Below are 19,888 nucleotides of genomic sequence, written 5' to 3'. Positions count from 1 at the left end.
TCCTTAGCTGTGAACCTGCATGGCTGGGGAGATGAAATAGCATCATTGACTTGGCCAGGCTGTGTTTTCAACTAGAAGGATCTCCTCCTAATAGCTTTTCTAACTTTCCAAATTTTATCCTCAATACCTACTCTGAGCAACTTGCTCCAAGGTACAAGAGTAGACTTTTTCTCCCAGGAGGGCCTGCACCAGAAGTCAATGAGTTAATAGTGACGTAGACAGAGGGAGAAAATGGAGCATGAGAGTATAATACCTTGGCGCATTGTGGTAAGGTACCACTGGTACCATTTGCTCCTCTATTCCGAGGGCTGGGATGACTGATATTAAAGGCAAATAGAGAATTTGTCTTAGGAAAGTGTTTTTGGAACCCGCTGCTTTGGACTAACTTTGCTTGATGGAGATTGATGCTAAATGTCTGAATATAGCATTTCTTTAGGCGGACTTGTGGACATCACTTGAGTGCATACCATCTGAAGGTCTGTTGTGAATTTCATCAGCCTTGTGACCAATTATGTTTGTGACTGAGTGTCAGTCACCTAGATGTCTCCAAGTCCTGCAGGCTTGGGATCATCCTGCTTGTATTTTTTTTTTTGTTTTCTTTTTTGAGACAGTGTCTCACTCTGTCACTAGGCTGGAGTGCAGTGGCACGATGTTGGCTCACTGCAACCTCTGCCTCCCAGGTTCAAGCGATTCTCCTGCCTCAGCCTCCTGAGTAGCCAGGACTACAGGCACGCACCACCACGCCCAGCTAATTTTTGTATTTTTAGTAGAGACAGGGTTTCACCATGTTGGCCAGAACAGTCTTGATCTCTTGACCTTGTGATCCGCCCACCTCAATCTCTCAAAGTGCTGGGATTACAGGCATGAGCCACCGTGCCCAGACCCTGTTTGTAATTTTTAAGTAGAATTTACTTGAACCCCTATCCAACATATGGTGGAAAACCCAGTTTGCTCTACCCTATTTCCTAACACCTGAGGAGTACCTCTCGTGTCACTAATTTCTTTTCTCTCCTGACCTCTCTCATGGCTCACATATTTCAATTGTTTCCTGTGTTGGTGCCAAACTGACCCAGAACTCGCCCCAACACACACACACACACACACACACACACACACACACACACACAAAACACTATCACAAAACATTTGTATCAGCCCAGTAATTCCTCAAACCTGGCTTTAGAAACACCTGGAGGACTTTTAAACATTCTGATGCCAAGCCTGCTCCCTGGATATTTCAATATCAGCTATGCCTGAGAACCTGTCAACTAGCCCAGTGCTTCTCAAATGCCAGCGTGTGTGAGAATCACCTGGGGAGCTTGTTAAAATGCAGGTTCTGTTTCTGGTCCCTGGGTAAGGCTCTAGATTCTGCATCTCTAACAAGTTCTCAAGTGATGCTGATGCCGCTGATCCCCAGACCACACTTTGACTAGCAAGGAGCTAGCGGATATGAGGGATGACATGAGCCCAGCAAACAGTTACAACCAGACATCAGACACATCAGTGACACCGCATCAGGAACTTCTCAGAGGCCATCCTGCTCCCCCAGTTCCAGCTCCAGGGCTCCCTCTCACTTCTCATTTCCCTCGACTTCTACCCATTCCCAGGCCCTTGTCTTTCTAGGGACGCCATGGCCACTGTATATTTGTTTATTTATTTAATTTATCTTTCAGAGAGGATCTCTTTCTGTCACCCGGGCTGGAGTGCAGTGGCACAGTCATGGCTCACTGTAGCATTACCCTCCTGGGCTCCAGTGATCCTCCTACCTCAGCCTGCCAGGTAACTGGGACTACAGGTACATGCCACCACATGAGGTTAATGTTTTTGTTTTTGTTTTTGTTTTTGTTTGTAGAGGTCTTATTGTTTCCCAGGCTGATCTCAAACACCTGGCCTCAAGCAATCCTGCCACTTCAGCCTCCCAAAGCACTAGGATTACAGACATGAGTCACTACACCCTGCTGGGCTGCCATGTCTTTATTGGGCAGCTCAATCTAGTTCCCTCTGTCTCCAAACATAACCTGGTCCCACTCTAAGAGCTGTCTTGCCACACCTAAATGCACCATCGAAAGGATTTGCAGACCCCAAGGCAGTACTGTGCCCAAGGAATGCTACCTCTAGCTTCTAAAGCAGAGGTTCCCAAACTCTCTCAGTTCATGGCATCTTTAGTGTACCAGGAATTTCTTCACAGAGTACTTTAAGCCAAAATAAACACCTGACAGTTCTGTTTCTCTCTCTTTTTTTTTTTTTTTTTCCGAGATGGAGTCTCACTCTGTCACCCAGGCTGGAGTGCAGTGGCACAATTTCGGCTTACTGCAACCTCCGCCTCCCAGGTTCAAGCAATTCTCCTGCCTCAGTCTCCTGAGTAGCTGGGATTACAGGGGCATGCCACCATGCCCGGCTAATTTTTGTGTTTTTCGTAGAGACAGGTTTTCACTATGTTGGTCAGGCTGGTCTCGAACTCCTGACCTCGTGATCCGCCCACCTCGGCCTCCCAAAGTGCTGGGATTATAGGCGTGAGTCTCCACGCCTGGCCAGTTCTGCTTGTTAAGTAATTGCGTTGAAACAATTTAATGGCAATGGTTTTCATGGGCCTGACAGATGTCACTGTGTTTTCCTCAAAATATTTAAATATCCCATGACACCTCGTGAGTGTGCTGAGGTGCCCCTACAGTCCACACTTTGGGAACCACGGTTCAAAACTAATAGTTGGTATATATGTCACCTCCAAATGCCCTAGCAAGGTAATAGAAACCCATAGTGATGATTGTATGTAATGTAAATGGGGCACTGAATCTGACGGGAGAGGAGGGGATTTCAGAGAGGTGCTGTCCCACCCTTAACACCAGCTGGATCTGGCACAAACAGGCCAACATTACTCTCTGTTGTAGCCGAGAGAGTTACTTTCTAGATTCATCACCCAGTGGAAGTTCCAAAGGGTGCTGGGATTAGAATAGTATACCAGAGAAAGTAAGGGCAGAAAGATAGTTTGTCTCTTGGTAAAAACTTGTAAACATGACTCATCTAATATCAGAAAATCTAGGAGGAAAGCTTAACTATTATCAGATTGCTGTGACACCTGATGGTGCAAACTGTTTCCAGTTAGGAGTCCAATCCTATGATACAGTGATTCTCAACCTTGGCTGCACAATAAAATCACTTGGAGAGTTTTCAAAAAATACAAATGGCTGGGCTCCCACCCAGACCAGTTAGTTGAGTCAGTCTCCGAAGGCAAGATCCAGAGATCTTTATTTATTTATTTATTTATTTATTTATTTATTTATTTATTTATCTGAGACAGGGTCTTGCTCTGTCACCCAGGCTGGAGTGCAGTGGCACAATCTCGGCTCACTGTAGCCTCAGCTTCATGGGGTCAAACAATCCTCCCATCTCAGCCTCCCAAGTAGCGGGGACTACAAGCGTGCACCACACCCAGGTAATTTTTTTTCTTTGTAGAGACAGGGTCTCACCATGTTGCCCAGGCTGGTCTCAAACTCTCAAACTCCTGGGCTCAAGAGATCCTCCTGCCTCAGCCTCCAAAGTGCTGGGATTACAGGTGTAAGCCACTGCACCCAGTCTAAAAGTTTTAAATTTTGACGAGGTCCAATGTACCTATTTTTTTTGTTGTTCTTGCTTGTGCTTTTAGTATCATCTAAGAATCAACCACCAAATCCAAGGTCATAAAGATGTATGCCTGTTTTCTTCTAAGAACATTATAGTTTTAGCTCTTACATTTAAGTGCTTGAGTCATTTTGAGTTAATTTCTGTATATGGTGTGAGATAAGGGCCCAGTTGCATTCCTTCACATGTGATTATCTAGCACCATTTGTTGAAAATATGATTCTTTCCCTCATTGAATGGTCTTGGCACCTTTGCTGAAAATCAATTGATCATAGACGTATGAGATTATTTCTGGACTCTCAATTCTATTCCATGTATTTCCATCTCTCCTTATGAGGTAGGGGGTGGGACTTGACTCTGGAGGCAAGACTGGGACAATGGACCAAATTGAGGACTAACTGAAACAGGGCTTGGGTGGAAGGAGCTTTTCATAAGACATACCCACCAGTTCACCATGTCAGTTTACTGTTTCCATGGCAACACCAGGACATTAACCCCCCTTCCATGGCAATGACTCGATGACTGAAAAGTTATTATCAATTCCCTAGAAATTTCTGCATAAATTGCCCCTTAATCTGCATGTGTTAAAAATGGATATAAATGACTGCAAAACTGCCCTGACTTCAGGAGTTTGAGACCAGCCCGGCCAATACAGTGAAATCTCGTCTCCACCAAAAATACAAAAAATTAGCTAGGCATGGTGGTGTAGTTACTGTTAAAGCCCCACACTAGGCCCTTTGAAAAATATGGAGTGTGTCAGAAATGAATCCTATACAATGATGTGAGAACTGCAATACAAGATACTGCAATATAGCTGACCTCGCCAAAGCACAGGCAGGGGCAGCTCAAAGAGGAAAATGTCACTTCCAGCAAGGGATTGAGGGAGGCCTTTAGGGAAGAAGTGGCATATAAGCCAGATTTACAGGATGGGGGGGATGTAGGGAGTAGATGACAGAGAAGAGAGTGAAAGCTGGGAATCCCAGCTAAAGGCATCAGGTTTATGGAATGAGTAGGAGACAATACTGCGTGTGTTTATGTTTATGTATGTATATAATTATATAGTATAAATTGCTAATTGACAAAGTAATCTATCACATTTTACATTACCAGATTTTACATCTGTTGTTCTAAATAGACTCAGTCATCAGCCCTGTGTGTGGGCTCTTACCCACCCCCATGCACACCTGAGCTCAGACACTGATGGATGGATCAGCTGCCGATCAGGGGTGGCAATAGGGACAAGTTCTCCATTTAGAGTTCCTCCTTCTAGGCACAGCTAACGCAGCTGAATGCCTAATTCCACCCATATTCAGGTGAATCCATGGCCACCGCTGCAGCAGGTGCTGCCCACTCAGAAAGCCTCCACAAGAGAAGGCACACCCCTCTGACTGTTCCTAAGCTCCTGCCATCTTCACCCCATGAACCTTCTGCTTCTGGATGCTTCCTGCCTTGCCCTGTCATCCCCACCCTTGCACTGTCCTCACCATTGGTACAGCTGATGCCCGATGCAACAGAGATCCATGACACCCTGGGCATTGCTGATGGCCTGGGCCCCCCAGTGAGAAGGCACAGAAAAGAGGGTTATCGGTACTGTTACTAATAATCATAATGAACTTTCTGTTGATATTATCAACACTACTACTACAAATGATAATAATGGACTTTCACTGAATCCCTCTTAACTCCTCCTGTCAACCCTATGTAAAATAGGTTTTATTATTTTCCCATTTTCCTGGTGGGTGAAATGAGGTTGGAAATTTACTAACTTGTTCAGCTTTCAAAGACACCTACATGTTCCTGGCCATGTCTATGCCTCGTGATCACACCAGGGGAAGCAGGAAATCAAGGCTTTGTTGTCCAACTCTGTAGGAGAAGATTTAATCATCATGGGTGAAGAGCGGGAGAAAGAACTCGCAAGCTATAGGAGCTGGAAGGTGCTCCAAGCACCATTGTTCAAGGGTTAGGTGTGGCCAGGATGCAGTGCAGAGTTTCCCTGGTTAAAGACTGCCTCCTCTCAAAGGATCTCAACCTCACTGGCTCCTGCTCACTGTACCCACCTGAAAGGGGCAATCTTGCTGGGTGCTTCCTTCCAAAGCTTCACTTCCTTCTGCTTTTGTAGAGGGGGTTGTTGTGTTATACTGTTGCTACAATGTCAATGTGGATAAGTATGAAAAACAAAATACCTAATGGAAAGATACATAGAGTATGTACTAAACATTTTTAAGGCATACTTATAAATTTCTTAAAACACACAAAGCAAAATTATACGCTCTTCATAAATATCTACATATAAATATAAGAGCAACATCTGTTCATTTTCTCCTCTTATGTTTATATGTAGATTTCCTGGTTGGATACATCCCCGGTCATGCCTGGGCACTGCTTCTCCATCTACAGTTGGGGTTGGCCTGACTGATATCTGTCTCCCTAGAGGGTACGGTCTACACCTGAGTCTGCTCAGCCTTTCACCCTCATTGCCTGACACAGAGTAAACTGCAGAGGGCTCAGCAGTCTAGCCCACACTGTCCCACTGCATGTAAATAAGCCTCTCCCAGCTGCTGTCTTCGCTGGGTGCCTCACTGCTGGGGACAGTGCACAGCCACCAGATGTGCCACACGACGAAATTTTTCCATGGTTGAGACTCATATCATCTGGAGTAGGACATCACCTATCATGTGTGTTTAAGCCTAGACTGAAAGCTAGTACAGCGGACTGCCAATGTCCAGTCACCCAGTGTGGGCTAGTCACCCAGAAATGGCTCTGAGGCTGAAAAACATGTTACCATTTTCTAATGAAATGTATGGGGAGGAGGCAGTGTTTCTCCAAAGGGTGAACAAGAAAGAACCACTTGCATCAGAATTACTTGGGAAGTTTTTTTTTTTTTTTTTAAGGCAGCTAAATCCCTGAGCTATATCCCAAAACAGTTAAACAAGAATCTCAGGTTGTGCAATCTCTCTTTTTAGGAAGCTCCCTCAAGTGAGTCTTATAGCACAGTAGTTTTAGCACCTCAGGGGCAGTGCAAAGAACTCTGGACTAGGAGTCACAACACCTGAAAGTCTGCCACTTAAAAGCCACATGACTGTAGTAAAGTTACTTGACGTCTCTACATCTGTTTCCTCACCTATAAAATGGGCACACAAATTCTCCCTCAATTGGTGATTGTCAATCACCCAATGCATGTGAAAATTCCCTCGTGGACCAGAAATCACCAGGACCATGACAAGGTACTGAACAGTCCCCTCTGCTGTCCCTGCCCCCTTGGGGCAACTGACCTCTGATCCTGTCCTGAGCCCCTGCATGGAGCCTCTCTGATAAAGCACCTTCTGCCAGGGACTGCGGGCAAGGAACAAGGGGGTGTCCAGAGGCTCCAAGTCTCCTGATTAGTTGAACTTTAGAATGCATTTCCCTATGGAAAATTGCCAAGGAAAGGTGGGCTAAGTAAAAAATAACGATGATAACATGTTTTTGCAGTAAAAAATTGAGTAGGCTTTTGGGTGAGAGGTGGAAACCCCAACTATCATGCATTTCAGCCCTCTGGTGGAAACTGTGCTTCAGGCTCTAAATTTCAGGCTCTAGACTGACTCAGGGATGAATGTTTGGAAGCTGAAGCCAATCTGTGGTCTCTTCTCCTGTGGAGCAGGAGTCAGTACGTTTCATAGAGTGCCAGATTCTATATATCCTGCCACATGCTCTGTTGTTACAGTACAAAGAAGGCCATAGACAGCATGGCTGTGTTGGCAAATACACAAAACAGGCAACAAGCTGTATTTGGCCTTCAGGCTGCAGTTTACCAACCCCTGTACTAACACAAGGAGCTCAAAGGTGGCGGTGGTGGTGTGCTGGAGCTAGCTTATATCAGCTTGCAATAGCCAATTCTTAACATCTCTTCCAAACTCTGTGTCTGTGCCTTCATGTTGGTAGTTTGAAATTGGCCGTATGTGGAGTAGTTATGCCATGGAAATTGGCAAAAGCTGTATACCCATCTTCACCAGCCCCCTGAGAACCAGCTGATCACATCACTAGGCATGTGTCCACCAGGATGAGATTGAGGGCTGGGGTTGGTTGAGCCAGACAGTGCATGGGAATGTGGGAAGAAAATATTAGATGTCAGTTCCTATTTTATTTAGTCCTTCTAAGTTTTTAAATTCTGTGTAAGTTTCATAATGTACCAATGCCCGCATTTCAAGACATGTTCTAGACTTTGTTTAATTGATTAGGATAATTGGGATCAAAAAAATGTTGGGAGTCTACCATTCCTAAAGCTATTTATTATATCCTGTGCTGGATAGCTCATTCACGAACAGAGGGCCGAGTGAATAAGGTCTTCTCTTTCTACTCCCAAGACAGCCTTCCTCTTGTCCCCACTGCCTCACTCAGCCCCAGGACCTCGGATGGGGTAGGAGGAGTGACCAGCTGTGAAAGGAGCCTCTGGTTGGAATGTTTCCTATGGGAGTTTCTGCCACAGATTAAATGCCCTGAGATCACCTTTTGAGAGACATTAAATTTCATGAGATGAACAGTTATCACGTTGGGTATTATGAGTTGAATTATGTCCCCCAAAAAGATATGTTGAGGTCCTACCCCCCAGTAGCTGTGAATGTGACCTTACTTGGAAATAAGGTCTTTACAGATACAGATCAACTTAAGATGAAGTCATTCGAGCGAGCCCTAATTCAGTATGACTCTGTCCTTATAGGACAATCTGGACACAGAAACACAGAGGGAAGACAGCCATGTGAAAATGCGGGCAGAGACTGGAGTTTTGCTGCCACTAGCCGAGGAACTCTGGAGCTACCACAAACTGAAGGGAGGCTTGGAACAGATTCTCTGTCAGAGCTCTCAGAATGAATCAACACCTGGAGTTCAGACTTTGGCCTCCTGAGCCAGGAGACGATAAATTTCTGTTGTTTTAAACCACCCAGTTTATGGTTCTTTATGGGAGCCCTAACAAACCAATACTTTGGGATTCTCAGATGTAAGGCATAAGGGCCAAAACTTTTTCACTAAACATAAAGATCCATGATTACAATTACAGTTAGGAAAATGAAATTCAAAACCACCTGAGTTTATTTATACACTTTTTCCAAAATGCATCTACTTTGCAGGGGAACTCATATTACTATAGAAATAAGGAGAAGGCCATCATTTAAATAGAAGCCTTCCTTTCCTTTCTCCCTCCCTCTCTTTTTTTTTTTTTTTTTTTTCCTTTCTTCATTTATAAAAATCTTATGGAGTTCCTACAAGTGCCAAGCGCTGCAGTGGTTTCTTGGCACACATCACAGAGCAAAGCACTTGTGGGTCTTACATGCTAGTGGGAGACACAAACAATAAATGTAAGAAGCAAACTATATAGCGTGTTACAGTGAGAACAATAAGACTGGGTAAAGGGGAGTCGGTAATGCTGGGGTGAGAAAAGTTTCCAGCATTCAATGGCATAGCACACACGTATGTGATCACCACAACCATGCCTTTTTGTGAAGTCAGCAGTACACAGGGCCTTGTGCTTCAGTAAGGTGTTGATGCATTCGCTACCTTGGTGGAACCTCACAGGAAGCATGAGTGACCCATGCCAGAGTGACTCGCTATATGTCACCAGGTTGGAAGGGGATGGAGCAGGACCAAGCCCAGGCTGTCTGTGTCTCCATTTGGCCTGCATGTTCAGCCTCCTCAAGGCCATGGTCAGTAAGCCCCATCTTCTTTCTGCTAGTCTGTAAGGGAACCAGAGTCCTCACTGCCATGAGACAGCCCTGGCTCAGAGACTAATTTGAATAGCTGTGTCTCTGTCATGAAAATAGTTTTGGGATATTATGAAGAAGACATGCCCTTCCTCTCCAAAGTATCGGTGTCACCTAGCCACATTTTTTTCTTTTATATACATACATAATATTTCACATATTTATGGCATACATGCAAGTATTCATTACATGCACTGAATGTGTAATGATCAAGGTAGAATGTTTGGAGTATTCATCGCCTTGAATATTTACCATTTCTCTGTGTTGGGAACATCTACTAAATATACTATGTACTTTTTTGTCACTGGGCTGGTGTTGATCACCATCATCAGGATCAGAAACAGAAGCCGCTGACCTTGTCAGAGCTTCCCATGGGCGTCATCTCACTTGAGCCTCCATGCCTGGGGTGCTGTCCCTACTCCTCCTTTATGGCTAAACTTTGTCTGCCTGCCCACCACCAACACGCCTCTCTCCTGGGATTAGCTCTCCAGCTCTGCTTTGAGGAACATCACTGGCCTCATTGGATACAGTCTTGTAGGGAGTATTGATCAAGGTGTGCTGCCCTTCACTGACCAAGGAGTTCATACATGACTCAAACTAGGGCAGTCACATCATTTGTTTGGAGTCTCAATCTTTTGCTAATTGACAAAAAACATGATTGGCTCTTACCCACCTGAGTGACGGGACCAACGTTTTCTGGCTTCTGTCATTTTTGGCCTGCCAGAAATCCCTGACTTGTTCTTCAGTATGTCTTTCCATTTTGAAAGTTACTTCACATGATAGGCAGAATAATGGCACCCCAAAAACGTGCACATTCTAATCCCCACATCCTGTGAATATGTTACCTTACACAGCAAAAGGGACTTTGCATCTGTGATTAAAGTTAAGCTTCTTTGAGATGTGAGAGTATCCTGCATATTGAGGTGGGCCTGGTGTAAATTGCAAGCGTTATTATATTTGAAAGAAGAAGTCAGGAAGGTCAGAGTAAAGCAGTGTGAGAAAAACCCAAGCAGCGAAGATGGGAGTGGGCCACTAGCCAAGGAACGCAGGTGGCCTCTGGAAGCTGGAAGAGACAAGGAAATTGACTCTCCCCTAGAGCCCCCCGAAGCATTGCAATCCTGCTGATTCTTTTATTTTGGCCCAGTGAGACACATTCCAGACTGACCTCCATAATTGTAAGATAATACATTGCATTGTTTAAACCACAAAGTTGGTGGTAATTTGTTACAGCAGCACTAAGAAATGAATATACCCAATATCCTTCTAGAAAGCTCCTTTCATAGTATACTTTTTGCTTAAATAAGCTAGAAGTGATTATTATTGCTTGTAACTGAAGAGCTAAAAGTAATAAACTAATTTCCAGGCCTCCGTCCCCTATATCCACCCCCTCATTCTGTTTCCAGGCCCTGATTTCTGTTTGACCAGCCTTCCTCTCCCCCATTATGAGGATCTGAGCCCTGCTTAGTGATAGGACCATGCCCTGTTGACAGGCCTCCAAGACACTAACTGGCTGCTCACCTGGTCTCCTGGCTATCATCTGAGCCAGATTCCTTGTCTCTGTGTCTTTTCCACAGGTCAGGTCACCCTGCTCCTTATCTGGGACCCAACTACCCCTTTTCCATTATCACTTGGCTGGATCGTGACTTGCTGTTACATTTCTTTCTTGCACACTGTACCCTAGACACAGACTCAGCCACTTCTGCCCCAGGATCAATGCCCTCAGAACTTACCAAACCCCAGTGGAAGGACTAATTCTAGAGCACAGCATGCACCCAGCTGCTCCTTCCTGCTGCAAGTATCGCACTCAGACTGGCCACATCATAGCATATGACACACACGTGGATGTCTGATGGTTCAGGATAGCAGTACACAAGCAGAAGCTGGTCTCTTTCCAACCCAGAACTTTGTAATTAAACAAGCTTCTTGCTGTATTCTAAAAACACAAATCCTTAAAGTATGAATGAGAAATGAAACCCACTGACATAAAGGTTAGTGAGCAGATTTTGTGTTTTATGTAACTAGTTTGAGTTAGCAAGGAAGGCATTTGATGGGGCAGTTTCCTAATCGCTGACCTCACTGGGGCTCATTTCAGCTTTGCAAACTGGTTGAAATGAAAATTCAATGTGTTTCCTGTTCTCAAATTTATCTGTCACTCCAACAGGTTCATTACAATTGCAGGAGGTGCAGATGAACCATCCGGGGTGAGCTGCCGACTCCAGCATGTTCCGGGAGCCCACCTGAGCCCTATAAAAGATGAAGGGCCAGCGTGCTGATTCCTTTAGGGCAGCCAGCTTCATCAGTTTCTTCTTCTGTGAGGTAAAAGAGATTAATTAGACAGCGCAGGCTTTGAGAGGCAGAAAAACCCAGCACATGTGCTCATCCTCCGGGCCTTTACGCAGGAGAGGAAGAGAAGAGGGAAGGCAGATGGTCCTTGGGGAAGATGATGTGTCAGCCTTGGTACTGGTATTTAAGGGATGAGAAGCAATCATGCCTTCTTTTCCATACCCTCTTGTCCCCCAAATTAAAAATACATTGAGACAAAGAGAGAGATGTAAGAGTAGATGGACACCAAAATCTCAGCTCTATAGTTGTTAAAGTTCGTTTAGGGAATATGGCCTAGATCTATATCCAGTTGAGCTTCCTAAGATTTCTCCCCTCAAGTGAAAGGATGCTCCATGCAGGACGAAATTTGCAGAGCAGGCACACTGCCCTCCGAGTGCTCCCTCACACCCTCCTGCCCCGCAGCAGCACGCCAGGGTCCTGACCCAATTGTGCTGCTTGCCACATGGAGGGCCCCAGCAGGAGGGGAGCACCGCCCGCCCAGGGCCAGGGCCGGTGAGCCCAGGAGAGGAGAATGGGTGCTCAGTTCCTCCTTGTCTCCCTGCTGTGTGGAGTCCCTCCTTCCCTAGAAGGGGCAAGGAACCAGAGAAGAAGGTATGGGACTCTTCTGCCTGGTGCTTCCAGAAAGGTGGATGTCCCTGTAATATTGGCCAAGATAAGAATTTGCAGAAAAGCGAGAGGCATTGAGGATCTTGGCCTTTTACTTTGGAGTAGCCAAAGGCACAGGAATTTGAGCTAGAATTCTCACCTTCAACTGAAGGGATGGATGACTTTGTCCTTTATCCTTGTCACAGGAGAGACAAAACTCCCCTTTAGAGACCCCCAAGAGAATCGGACTTCCTTTCTCCGCAGAGGCTGAGCTCAAGGATGAGGCTAACGCAAAGAAGATCTCTGGAGAAAGACAGTCAGAACATGTGTGGATTCTGAGAGCAGGGAAAGGTCCCTCCTGTCTGCTGGGGTTTCAGGCCTGGTGCGCAGCCCCTCTCCCCTTGACTCTGTGGCCCACATCTCCCTCCATCACACCGGTTTAAGCTTCCTCTTCTTCCAACAACCTAAGTGTCTGCCTCCTTTTTTCCCACCCTTCCAGAAAGACTCTGGTCATCGCTACAGATCTGGTCATCGCTAGAGACCCTTCCTCTGATGCCCTAGTCCCTGGGGCCTCTCCTCCCCGCTTCCACCACCTGCTGGAGATGGGGTATGGTATAGCACGGAGCTGAGCCCACCTGGAGGGAGGCCTTACCCCTGCTGGGTGGGGACAGAAAACACAGCCAAAACCGAGAGTCACCTGGGCGTATGTAGTTTTTATCTGGAACTGCTATGAGATTCCCAGAGTCCACGACCAGTACTTTGTGATCCTGGTCATGAATGCTGAATTTCTTCGGGTTTAAGTTCTTCACCTTTGGACCTAGATCAATATCACCAGATATCAATACTTCACATCGAAAATGAAAGACTCAGTCTTCTCTTCCCCACATCCAAGGGCCCCAGCCTCAGCTCTCCACCCTGCCTGTGGGCTCAGACATCACAGCCACTGAATATTTCTTCCACTCCTGGGCTTTCTATCTCGCTGGGACAAGCAATTTAGCATTCTGTGCAAGCACATGGGTTCCAGATTTGGACAGATGGATTCAAATCCAAGCTCTGCTGTAGGACAGAGGACAAGTTACTAAATCCCTCCAAACCTCAATGTCCTCATCTGTGAAATGAGAGTAATAACAGCACCTACTTGAGAGAGGAGTTATGAGAACTAAAATGCTTACTCAAATTAAGTAGCACTTAGCCTGAGCGAAGAAAATGTCTGACATATAAAAAGGACTCTTTATAATCATTGTTTTTCTTAACTCTCTTTTTTGCACCCTCTGATTGGAGGCATCATTCCATCAGCAGTGCCTGGAGTGGGACAGATCCCTGCACTGGCCAGCCTAAGGGAGCGGTGATGGGAGAGTTGGGAGGGGTGGAGGCAGGAAGCCTCCAGGAGTCCAGCACGGTGCAAGGTTGGGCTTTAGCGGCTCCTTTGAAAAGCCACAAATCTTGCACCTTGCCCTGGAGGAAGAACTTCTAGCGGCAGGACCAGCCACAACAGTCCTCAGAGGGTTCTTAGGGCGTGGGCTCCTAGCAACTCATTTGGGCCAGGTCTGCCTAGAGTAAGGTCTTAAAAGGGAACCTCCCCTCCTGACCTCTGATTGGACAGGTGACCCTCACCTCCACAAAGAGCTCAGGCACTTGTTTGATAAAGGGCAGGGGCCCCCAGGCTGGGCCAGTGACTGTCAAGAATGGGTGGGTGGCTGGAAAATGGCAAATGTGACAATATGACAACACAGTAACCACCACACCATGGGAAGCTATAATATGGGTATCTGTGGTAGGCAATTATAATGTAGAGAATAATTCTAAGGTGCCATTCTCCCCCCATGCCATAAGCACACGGCCTCTGCCTGGGTTTCTCATTGTAGAATGTCCTCCTGGTCTCCTCATGCCTAGAGAGACGGGAGGATTCCTCCTGTAACACCGGCTCTCCTGCCACCTCCTCCCTGCAGCCCTCCTCAGCCCCCTCTGCACAGGCTGGCTTCCTCTCTGGTGCTGCAGCGCTCTGCACTCGTCAGTGGTACCTGCCTACAGGTATTGGTGTCCTTGTCTTGCTGCCCTATAGCACTGTAAGCTCCCCAGGAGCAGGCTCCCTGTCTGACTCACCTGTGATCCTTCACCTCCCACCCTGTAGTGCCCCAAGCATCGTGGACACTCTCAGCGTCTATCGAAGAGACGGCTGGCCCCAGGCAAGATCCTAAGTAACTCCCCAGTGATACGGGGTCAGATGAGATCCATGGTTCTCACCCTTGCCTTCCATCAGAATCTCCTCGGGAGCTTTTCTGGGCCCACCCCAGACAGTCTGAGTTCATGGGGCAGGTGCAGGCTGACTGAGAGTCACTGAGCTAGCTGAACTCTAAGCCTTTCCATTTCCCACACTTTAATGTGCAAGAAATCACCTGCAAACTATGGTTCAGTAGGTGGGGTGGTGCCAAGACTGCCTTTCTGATGTGCTCTCAGAGCTGTGGGTGCTGCTGGTCTGAGGACACCCTTTGAGTGGCATCGCCTAAGCCTGTGGCTCTCAACCCTGGTGCACACTGGGAATCACCTGGTGAGTGGTATTTTAAGACCATGGCTACCTGGGCCTCACACTCCTGAGATTCTCATTCACTTAGTCCAGGGTGAGACTGGAAAATGCTATTTTTAAGAAGCTACTTTTCTAGCACTATCATCTTACTTTGTACCTCTTAAGTGCTTCTTAAAGCTGTTCTTTCCTTTTGTTTCTATCACAGCCTGACATAGGATCTCAGCGTCTCACATGCAGACCAGTTCACTGTCCTCCTAATTGGTGTTCTTGCTCATGATCCTTGACCCCAAATCTTTCTCAAAGCCACTCTGAAGGTGTGAGTGGTTTTAAGGTGCTGGCAGTTGTTTTCTGTAGGGAAGTTGTACTCCAACAGCAGCAGTAACATCAGTGCCAGCGCCAGCTTTAAGGCACTAGTAATTTTCTGCAGGGCAGTAGCTCTCAGACTTTCAAGATGCATCACGACAACCTGGAAGGCTTGTTAAAGCAGCCCCCAGAGCCTCAGCCCCCTGAGTTTCTGATGCAGGAGGTCTCTGGTGGGGCCTGGGAATCTGTATTCCTAACACTTCTAGGAGCTGATGTTGCTGACGTTTGAGGACCAGACTTGGAGAACCACTTCTCCCAGATTTGAAGGACATCCCAGCCCTGACAAGGAGAAGTCATGACAAGCCCGACAGAGAGGCTTGTGCACTTGGTTCCACCTGAAGTGGACACAGTGCAGATCCAAAGCCAGCAATGGTGTAACTACAACAAAACCAAAACATCAAAGGTAACTGCAGCAGCAGCAGTGGAGCAGTGACAGCAGCCTCCCCCTACTGTGCCAGGCGCCCTTACACACCTGGTCCCATTTGTCCTCTCTGCCACTTTACCAGTGAGGCTCAGTATTCATGCATCCACCTGCACTAGAGCTGGGGCTCAGACTGAGGTCTCCTGACTCTTTCCTGAGAAGAGGAGGTGACGGGAGCCTTAAGCCTGAGTCAAGCAGACAGATGTTATAGTACCTTTAAATCTCCACATCTGTCACTGACAACCTGTGTCACCTGAACAGTGGTAATGTTAACAGTTTCCTACTGGGGTGTTGTGGTGTTCAAATGGCAGCATGAGAGGAAGGTTCAGTCTCCGAAAGCACCGCCCTGAGCCCTTAGTGGTGTGGGTGTCCCTGCACCCCCGCTGGCCACGTGGCTGTTTGTCATCAGTGTTGGGAGGGGGTCTGTGTCTCCAGTCTCTTAACTATGATCAGAAGAGGCACCTGGAAGGTTCCCAGGCACAAACTCTTCCTTGCCCTGTGCCTCTTAGCAGGTGAGCATCACCTGCCCCTCCCCGGGCTCATCTTTCCCAGAGTTCTCTCCTGATGGGATTTGCTTCCGAAAAGGAAAGACTTCAGCCCCATCCAGCACCCTTAGGTGTCCCCAGTCTACAATTCTCCCACCCTCTAAGAGGGCCCAATGGCGCCATCCCCCATCCCCACCCTCGCACCTCAGCCACCGCCATCACCTCACCCTGGGGCCTTACTTGTGTGAACAAAATTCATGGAGGGGAGGCTTGGGCCTGGTTCCAGGGGGCTTCCAGCCGGGTCTGCAGTCAGACACAGTGAGGTTAGCATATGCAATTGGGATTTTCCAAGGATTTAGGGGTATCAAGGACCATGTAATTCCCTCTTCTGTGTATGTGCTGAGAAATACTACAGCAGCATGATAGTAATGACATTAAACCATAGCTTCCCTCTTCAAAAACATAGAATAGAGATGAACTGGCTCAGGGGTTTGGCCTCTGGCATGCTACAGGCCTCTCCCTTCACACCTCAGTAGACAGTCATTGGGTCAAAAGCCTCCTCCTATTGTCCCCCAAGGGCAGCACCCAACTGCATTCCTCATGGAGTACTCAGATGCCCTGTGCCTGGGTCATTTTTTCAACCCAGCTTCAGAGAGTCGCTTCTCATCAGAGGTTTCTCTTCCACTTGGGAAGGTTGGGAGGGAAGAGATGCATTTTGAAGGATATGCAACCATCCAGTTGGCAAACAGGATGCTAAAGCCCCAAATCTGTAGGTGAGGATGATCCTTTTATCTACCACCTTATGTGCCTGGACACTGAAGCAAAGCTTCCTTTTCCCTTCCAGAATTTCTCTTGTCTAGTTATTTGTCCAGGGAAGTTTGAAAGCTCACTGACTGTGCATGGTCCGCAGGAAACAGCTGGGTCTGTGCACAGCACCTAGCAAAGTCCTGCTCTAGGAATTACACTTTGGCCCTGAGGTGGATTTCTACAAGAACCTTACCTTCTGAGTAGCACTGGGGTTCATCTTTTTCCCAGTCTTCAGAGCCCGTTTTCACTCCTGAGTTCTCCCCCACAAAGGACATTTTCAACGTTGAGTTATTACTCATCAGAAAATGGAATGAAGTCCAAGGCCTAAGGAGATAGAAAGGGGACCAGTTATGGCATCTTCTGACCCCAGGACACCTTGCTGGATGTCCCTGGTGCTGAACATACCACTGGCCTTGCTCTCTAGTTAGAAATGCTTGCTGCAACCAGAAAGGCCCCAAGGGGCCAGACCATGCTCTCCTGCCTGTCACTCCTTCAAAGCAGAATTTTCCGAACTGTGAGTCACAGTGCTAACACACAGGGTGCAGTAGCATTTTTGTGGATCTTGGCATTTTATAAAAATAAAATAAAAAAAGTTAAAAGTGCATTGCTCTAGTCTTGGGGCTGGCACACTATGGCCCTTGGCCAAATCTAGTCCCTGACTGTTTTTTTAAATAAAGTTTTATTGAAGCACAGCCATGCTCTTGTTTACATATTGTCTGTGGCTGCTCTGAGGCTACAATAGCATGGTTTAGTAGTTGAGAGATCATCTGGCCAGCAAAGCCTAAAGTACTTACCGTCTGACACCTTCTATAAAAGTTTGCTGAGTCTCTGCAGTAGCCTAATCTTTGCCTAACAAAAAGCAGTTGCTCTGCAACCTCTTTTCATGAAAACCTAAGCCACTAAAGGTCCCAGGAGGCCCAATCCCTAATATCTTAGGATAGGATTGACTCACATGACTTGCTTCATTGGGAGGGGTTGGAGGAGATATATTTATATATACAAATTCTGCACACCCTATCTCAGTTGACAAAGAGCTTTCCACAACATCAGCCCAGGCCAACATAGGACAGAAGTAGAGCAAAAATTGGTATTCCCATCTTACAGATAAAAAATCTGAAGTTAAGTGACTTGTTCAGGATCATATGACTTCTAAGATTGCAGAGATAGGCAGTTTGTGTACAAACCCAATCCTTTGAGAATGGTTTAGGAGCAAGACAAAGGGAACAAAATTGTTCATGCAAAAAAAAAAAATGACAAGGAAGGGCTTCAGGACTCAACAATAAGGACGGTGAGCAGGAGCAAGTGGGTAGAGCTGATGCGTCTTCAGGACTCAACAATAAGGACGGTGAGCAGGAGCAAGTGGGTAGAGCTGATGCGTCTTCAGGACTCAACAATAAGGACGGTGAGCAGGAGCAGGTGGGCAGAGCTGATGCGTCTTTAAGGACAGGGATATCTGCTGTTTGATTTTAACCTGTTTGTGGTTTGACAGTATCCCTGAATACATGAAGCACAACTGCCTTTGTCATGTTGGGGTAAATCAAAGGACACAAAACATTGGAGGCACTTGACTGAGAATGTGGCAGCCGGAACATCAGAGCAAGAGATGTCTGACAGAAATGCAGGTGTCCAAAGACATAAAGACACTGTGGTGCTGCTCAAGGACAGAAGGATGCTTACAGGCTGGAGGACCTGGGGTCATTCCTGGGAGGTACTCATGAAATTAAGATATTATCTGTATTAAGATAAATGCAGGGAGCTTTCACGGAACTCCCTAAAGAAGCAGTGCATCTGGCCATCTGAAATCCATCTCTTTGCACTCAAAATCTGTTCCCAAGGACCAATATTTTCTAGACTCTGAAGTCAGTCTCCTGAGCCTTCAGAGAAGGGACTAGCAGCATTTCCAGGGTTTGCGGGTTTCCTAAGCTAGTGTCTGCCTGGCCCTCCAGCAATGCCCTACTTGTTGGCGGAAGCCCTCCTGGGAGAGAGCAGGCTGCTACTGGGGCTGAGAGCAAGGTGTTCTGGGCAGGTCTCCAAGATCATATTTAGAAATTCAGATGTGCTTCCGGTGGAGATAAAAAGCAAGGGTCGAGATGGCCAGATGCTACTCTACTTCCCCATCCATGCCTGTTGGTCTTGAAAGCGAGCACAGGAGGACCACCTACCTGGGCCAGGGATCCTCGTGGTCTGTGGCTCTGTCTTGGACTCCTGGAGCTCTGTTTGCCTTCAGTTCTCAGGATCCTTTACCTGAAGGAGCTAGGTCTGGAACTCATGTGAGTGGCTATGCAAATACAACACAGTATTCCTTTAGCCAATAATAAATAGCATCCTCGGTTATCAGTCATCACTCATTTCCTGCTATTTTCCATGCCAAGGGTATAAACAAATTCCTGTGGGGGTAGTGCCACTCTGCTAAGGACTGTGCCACACCCATTCAACACATTTCAAGGCACTTGTGATAGATCAGGTGGCTTCCAGTCCAGTCCAATAACAGAGGTATAGAAAACAGAGGAGAGTGAAGAAAAGAGGGTACACAGGGTTTAGATCAGCCAACGAGCCTGGGAGGTTCAAGGAAGCCCTTGTTCTCATGATGGTTCTTTGCCCCAATCCCAGAGTTCATGCAAGTGGAGTCCCCATGTCCCAGAGAAAAATGTTCTCCTTTCATGTCCCCTTCCAGGTACACTCCGGGATGCACTGACAGTGCCCTATATCTCTTCTGTGTCCCCTCTTCTTCAAAGGTGACATGCAAAGGAACCTTCCTTGATCAAGCCCTCCAAGGACTAGCTTCCTTCTACAGCCCCTTAGCTATTTACCTGCATTTCCTTGCATTTTTCCATTGTATTTGCCCTTGTCAGTTACTATGTATGGCTATGTTTTACAACGCCACACACAGCTGGTCAGTATGAAGGGAAATCCACGTAACCAATTAAGGTAATAGCTTCTGGACCACCAGCAGCAGCATGTCAATAACACAGGAACAACAGGCCAGCACAATAGTCAACCACCATGC

The 19,888-nt window shown here is 46.8% G+C and overlaps 1 protein-coding gene across 1 annotated transcript; it reads right to left on the bottom strand.

Moving 5' to 3' along the window:
• Positions 1 to 11,342: 11,342 nt before the first annotated feature.
• IL37 (interleukin 37) lies at positions 11,343 to 19,169 on the bottom strand. Its single transcript, XM_077959015.1, has 6 exons — positions 19,044 to 19,169; positions 17,075 to 17,205; positions 16,315 to 16,377; positions 12,979 to 13,098; positions 12,442 to 12,584; positions 11,343 to 11,662 (listed from the first exon to the last, which is right to left on the bottom strand). The coding sequence occupies exons 2-6, from the start codon at positions 17,178 to 17,180 to the stop codon at positions 11,414 to 11,416; spliced, it is 681 nt and encodes a 226-aa protein (XP_077815141.1). The 5' UTR covers positions 17,181 to 17,205; positions 19,044 to 19,169; the 3' UTR covers positions 11,343 to 11,413.
• Between the last annotated feature and the right edge of the window lie 719 nt (positions 19,170 to 19,888).

This window comes from Macaca mulatta, chromosome 13 (assembly GCF_049350105.2).
Source record: "Macaca mulatta isolate MMU2019108-1 chromosome 13, T2T-MMU8v2.0, whole genome shotgun sequence".
NCBI lineage: Eukaryota > Metazoa > Chordata > Mammalia > Primates > Cercopithecidae > Macaca > Macaca mulatta.
This window is presented reverse-complemented; position numbering and strand designations above follow the sequence as displayed.

What these genes read in the sequence shown, in the direction of transcription:
- IL37 (XM_077959015.1), bottom strand. Translation starts at nt 17,180, where the DNA reads ATGAGTAATAACTCAACGTTGAAAATGTCCTTTGTGGGGGAGAACTCA. An exon ending in ACCCCAGTGCTACTCAGAAG is followed by an intron (nt 16,378 to 17,074) that starts GTAAGGTTCTTG and finishes GTCTGACTGCAG; the next exon opens with ACCCGGCTGGAAGCCCCCTG. An exon ending in ATCCATCCCTTCAGTTGAAG is followed by an intron (nt 11,663 to 12,441) that starts GTGAGAATTCTA and finishes TTTACCTCACAG; the next exon opens with AAGAAGAAACTGATGAAGCT.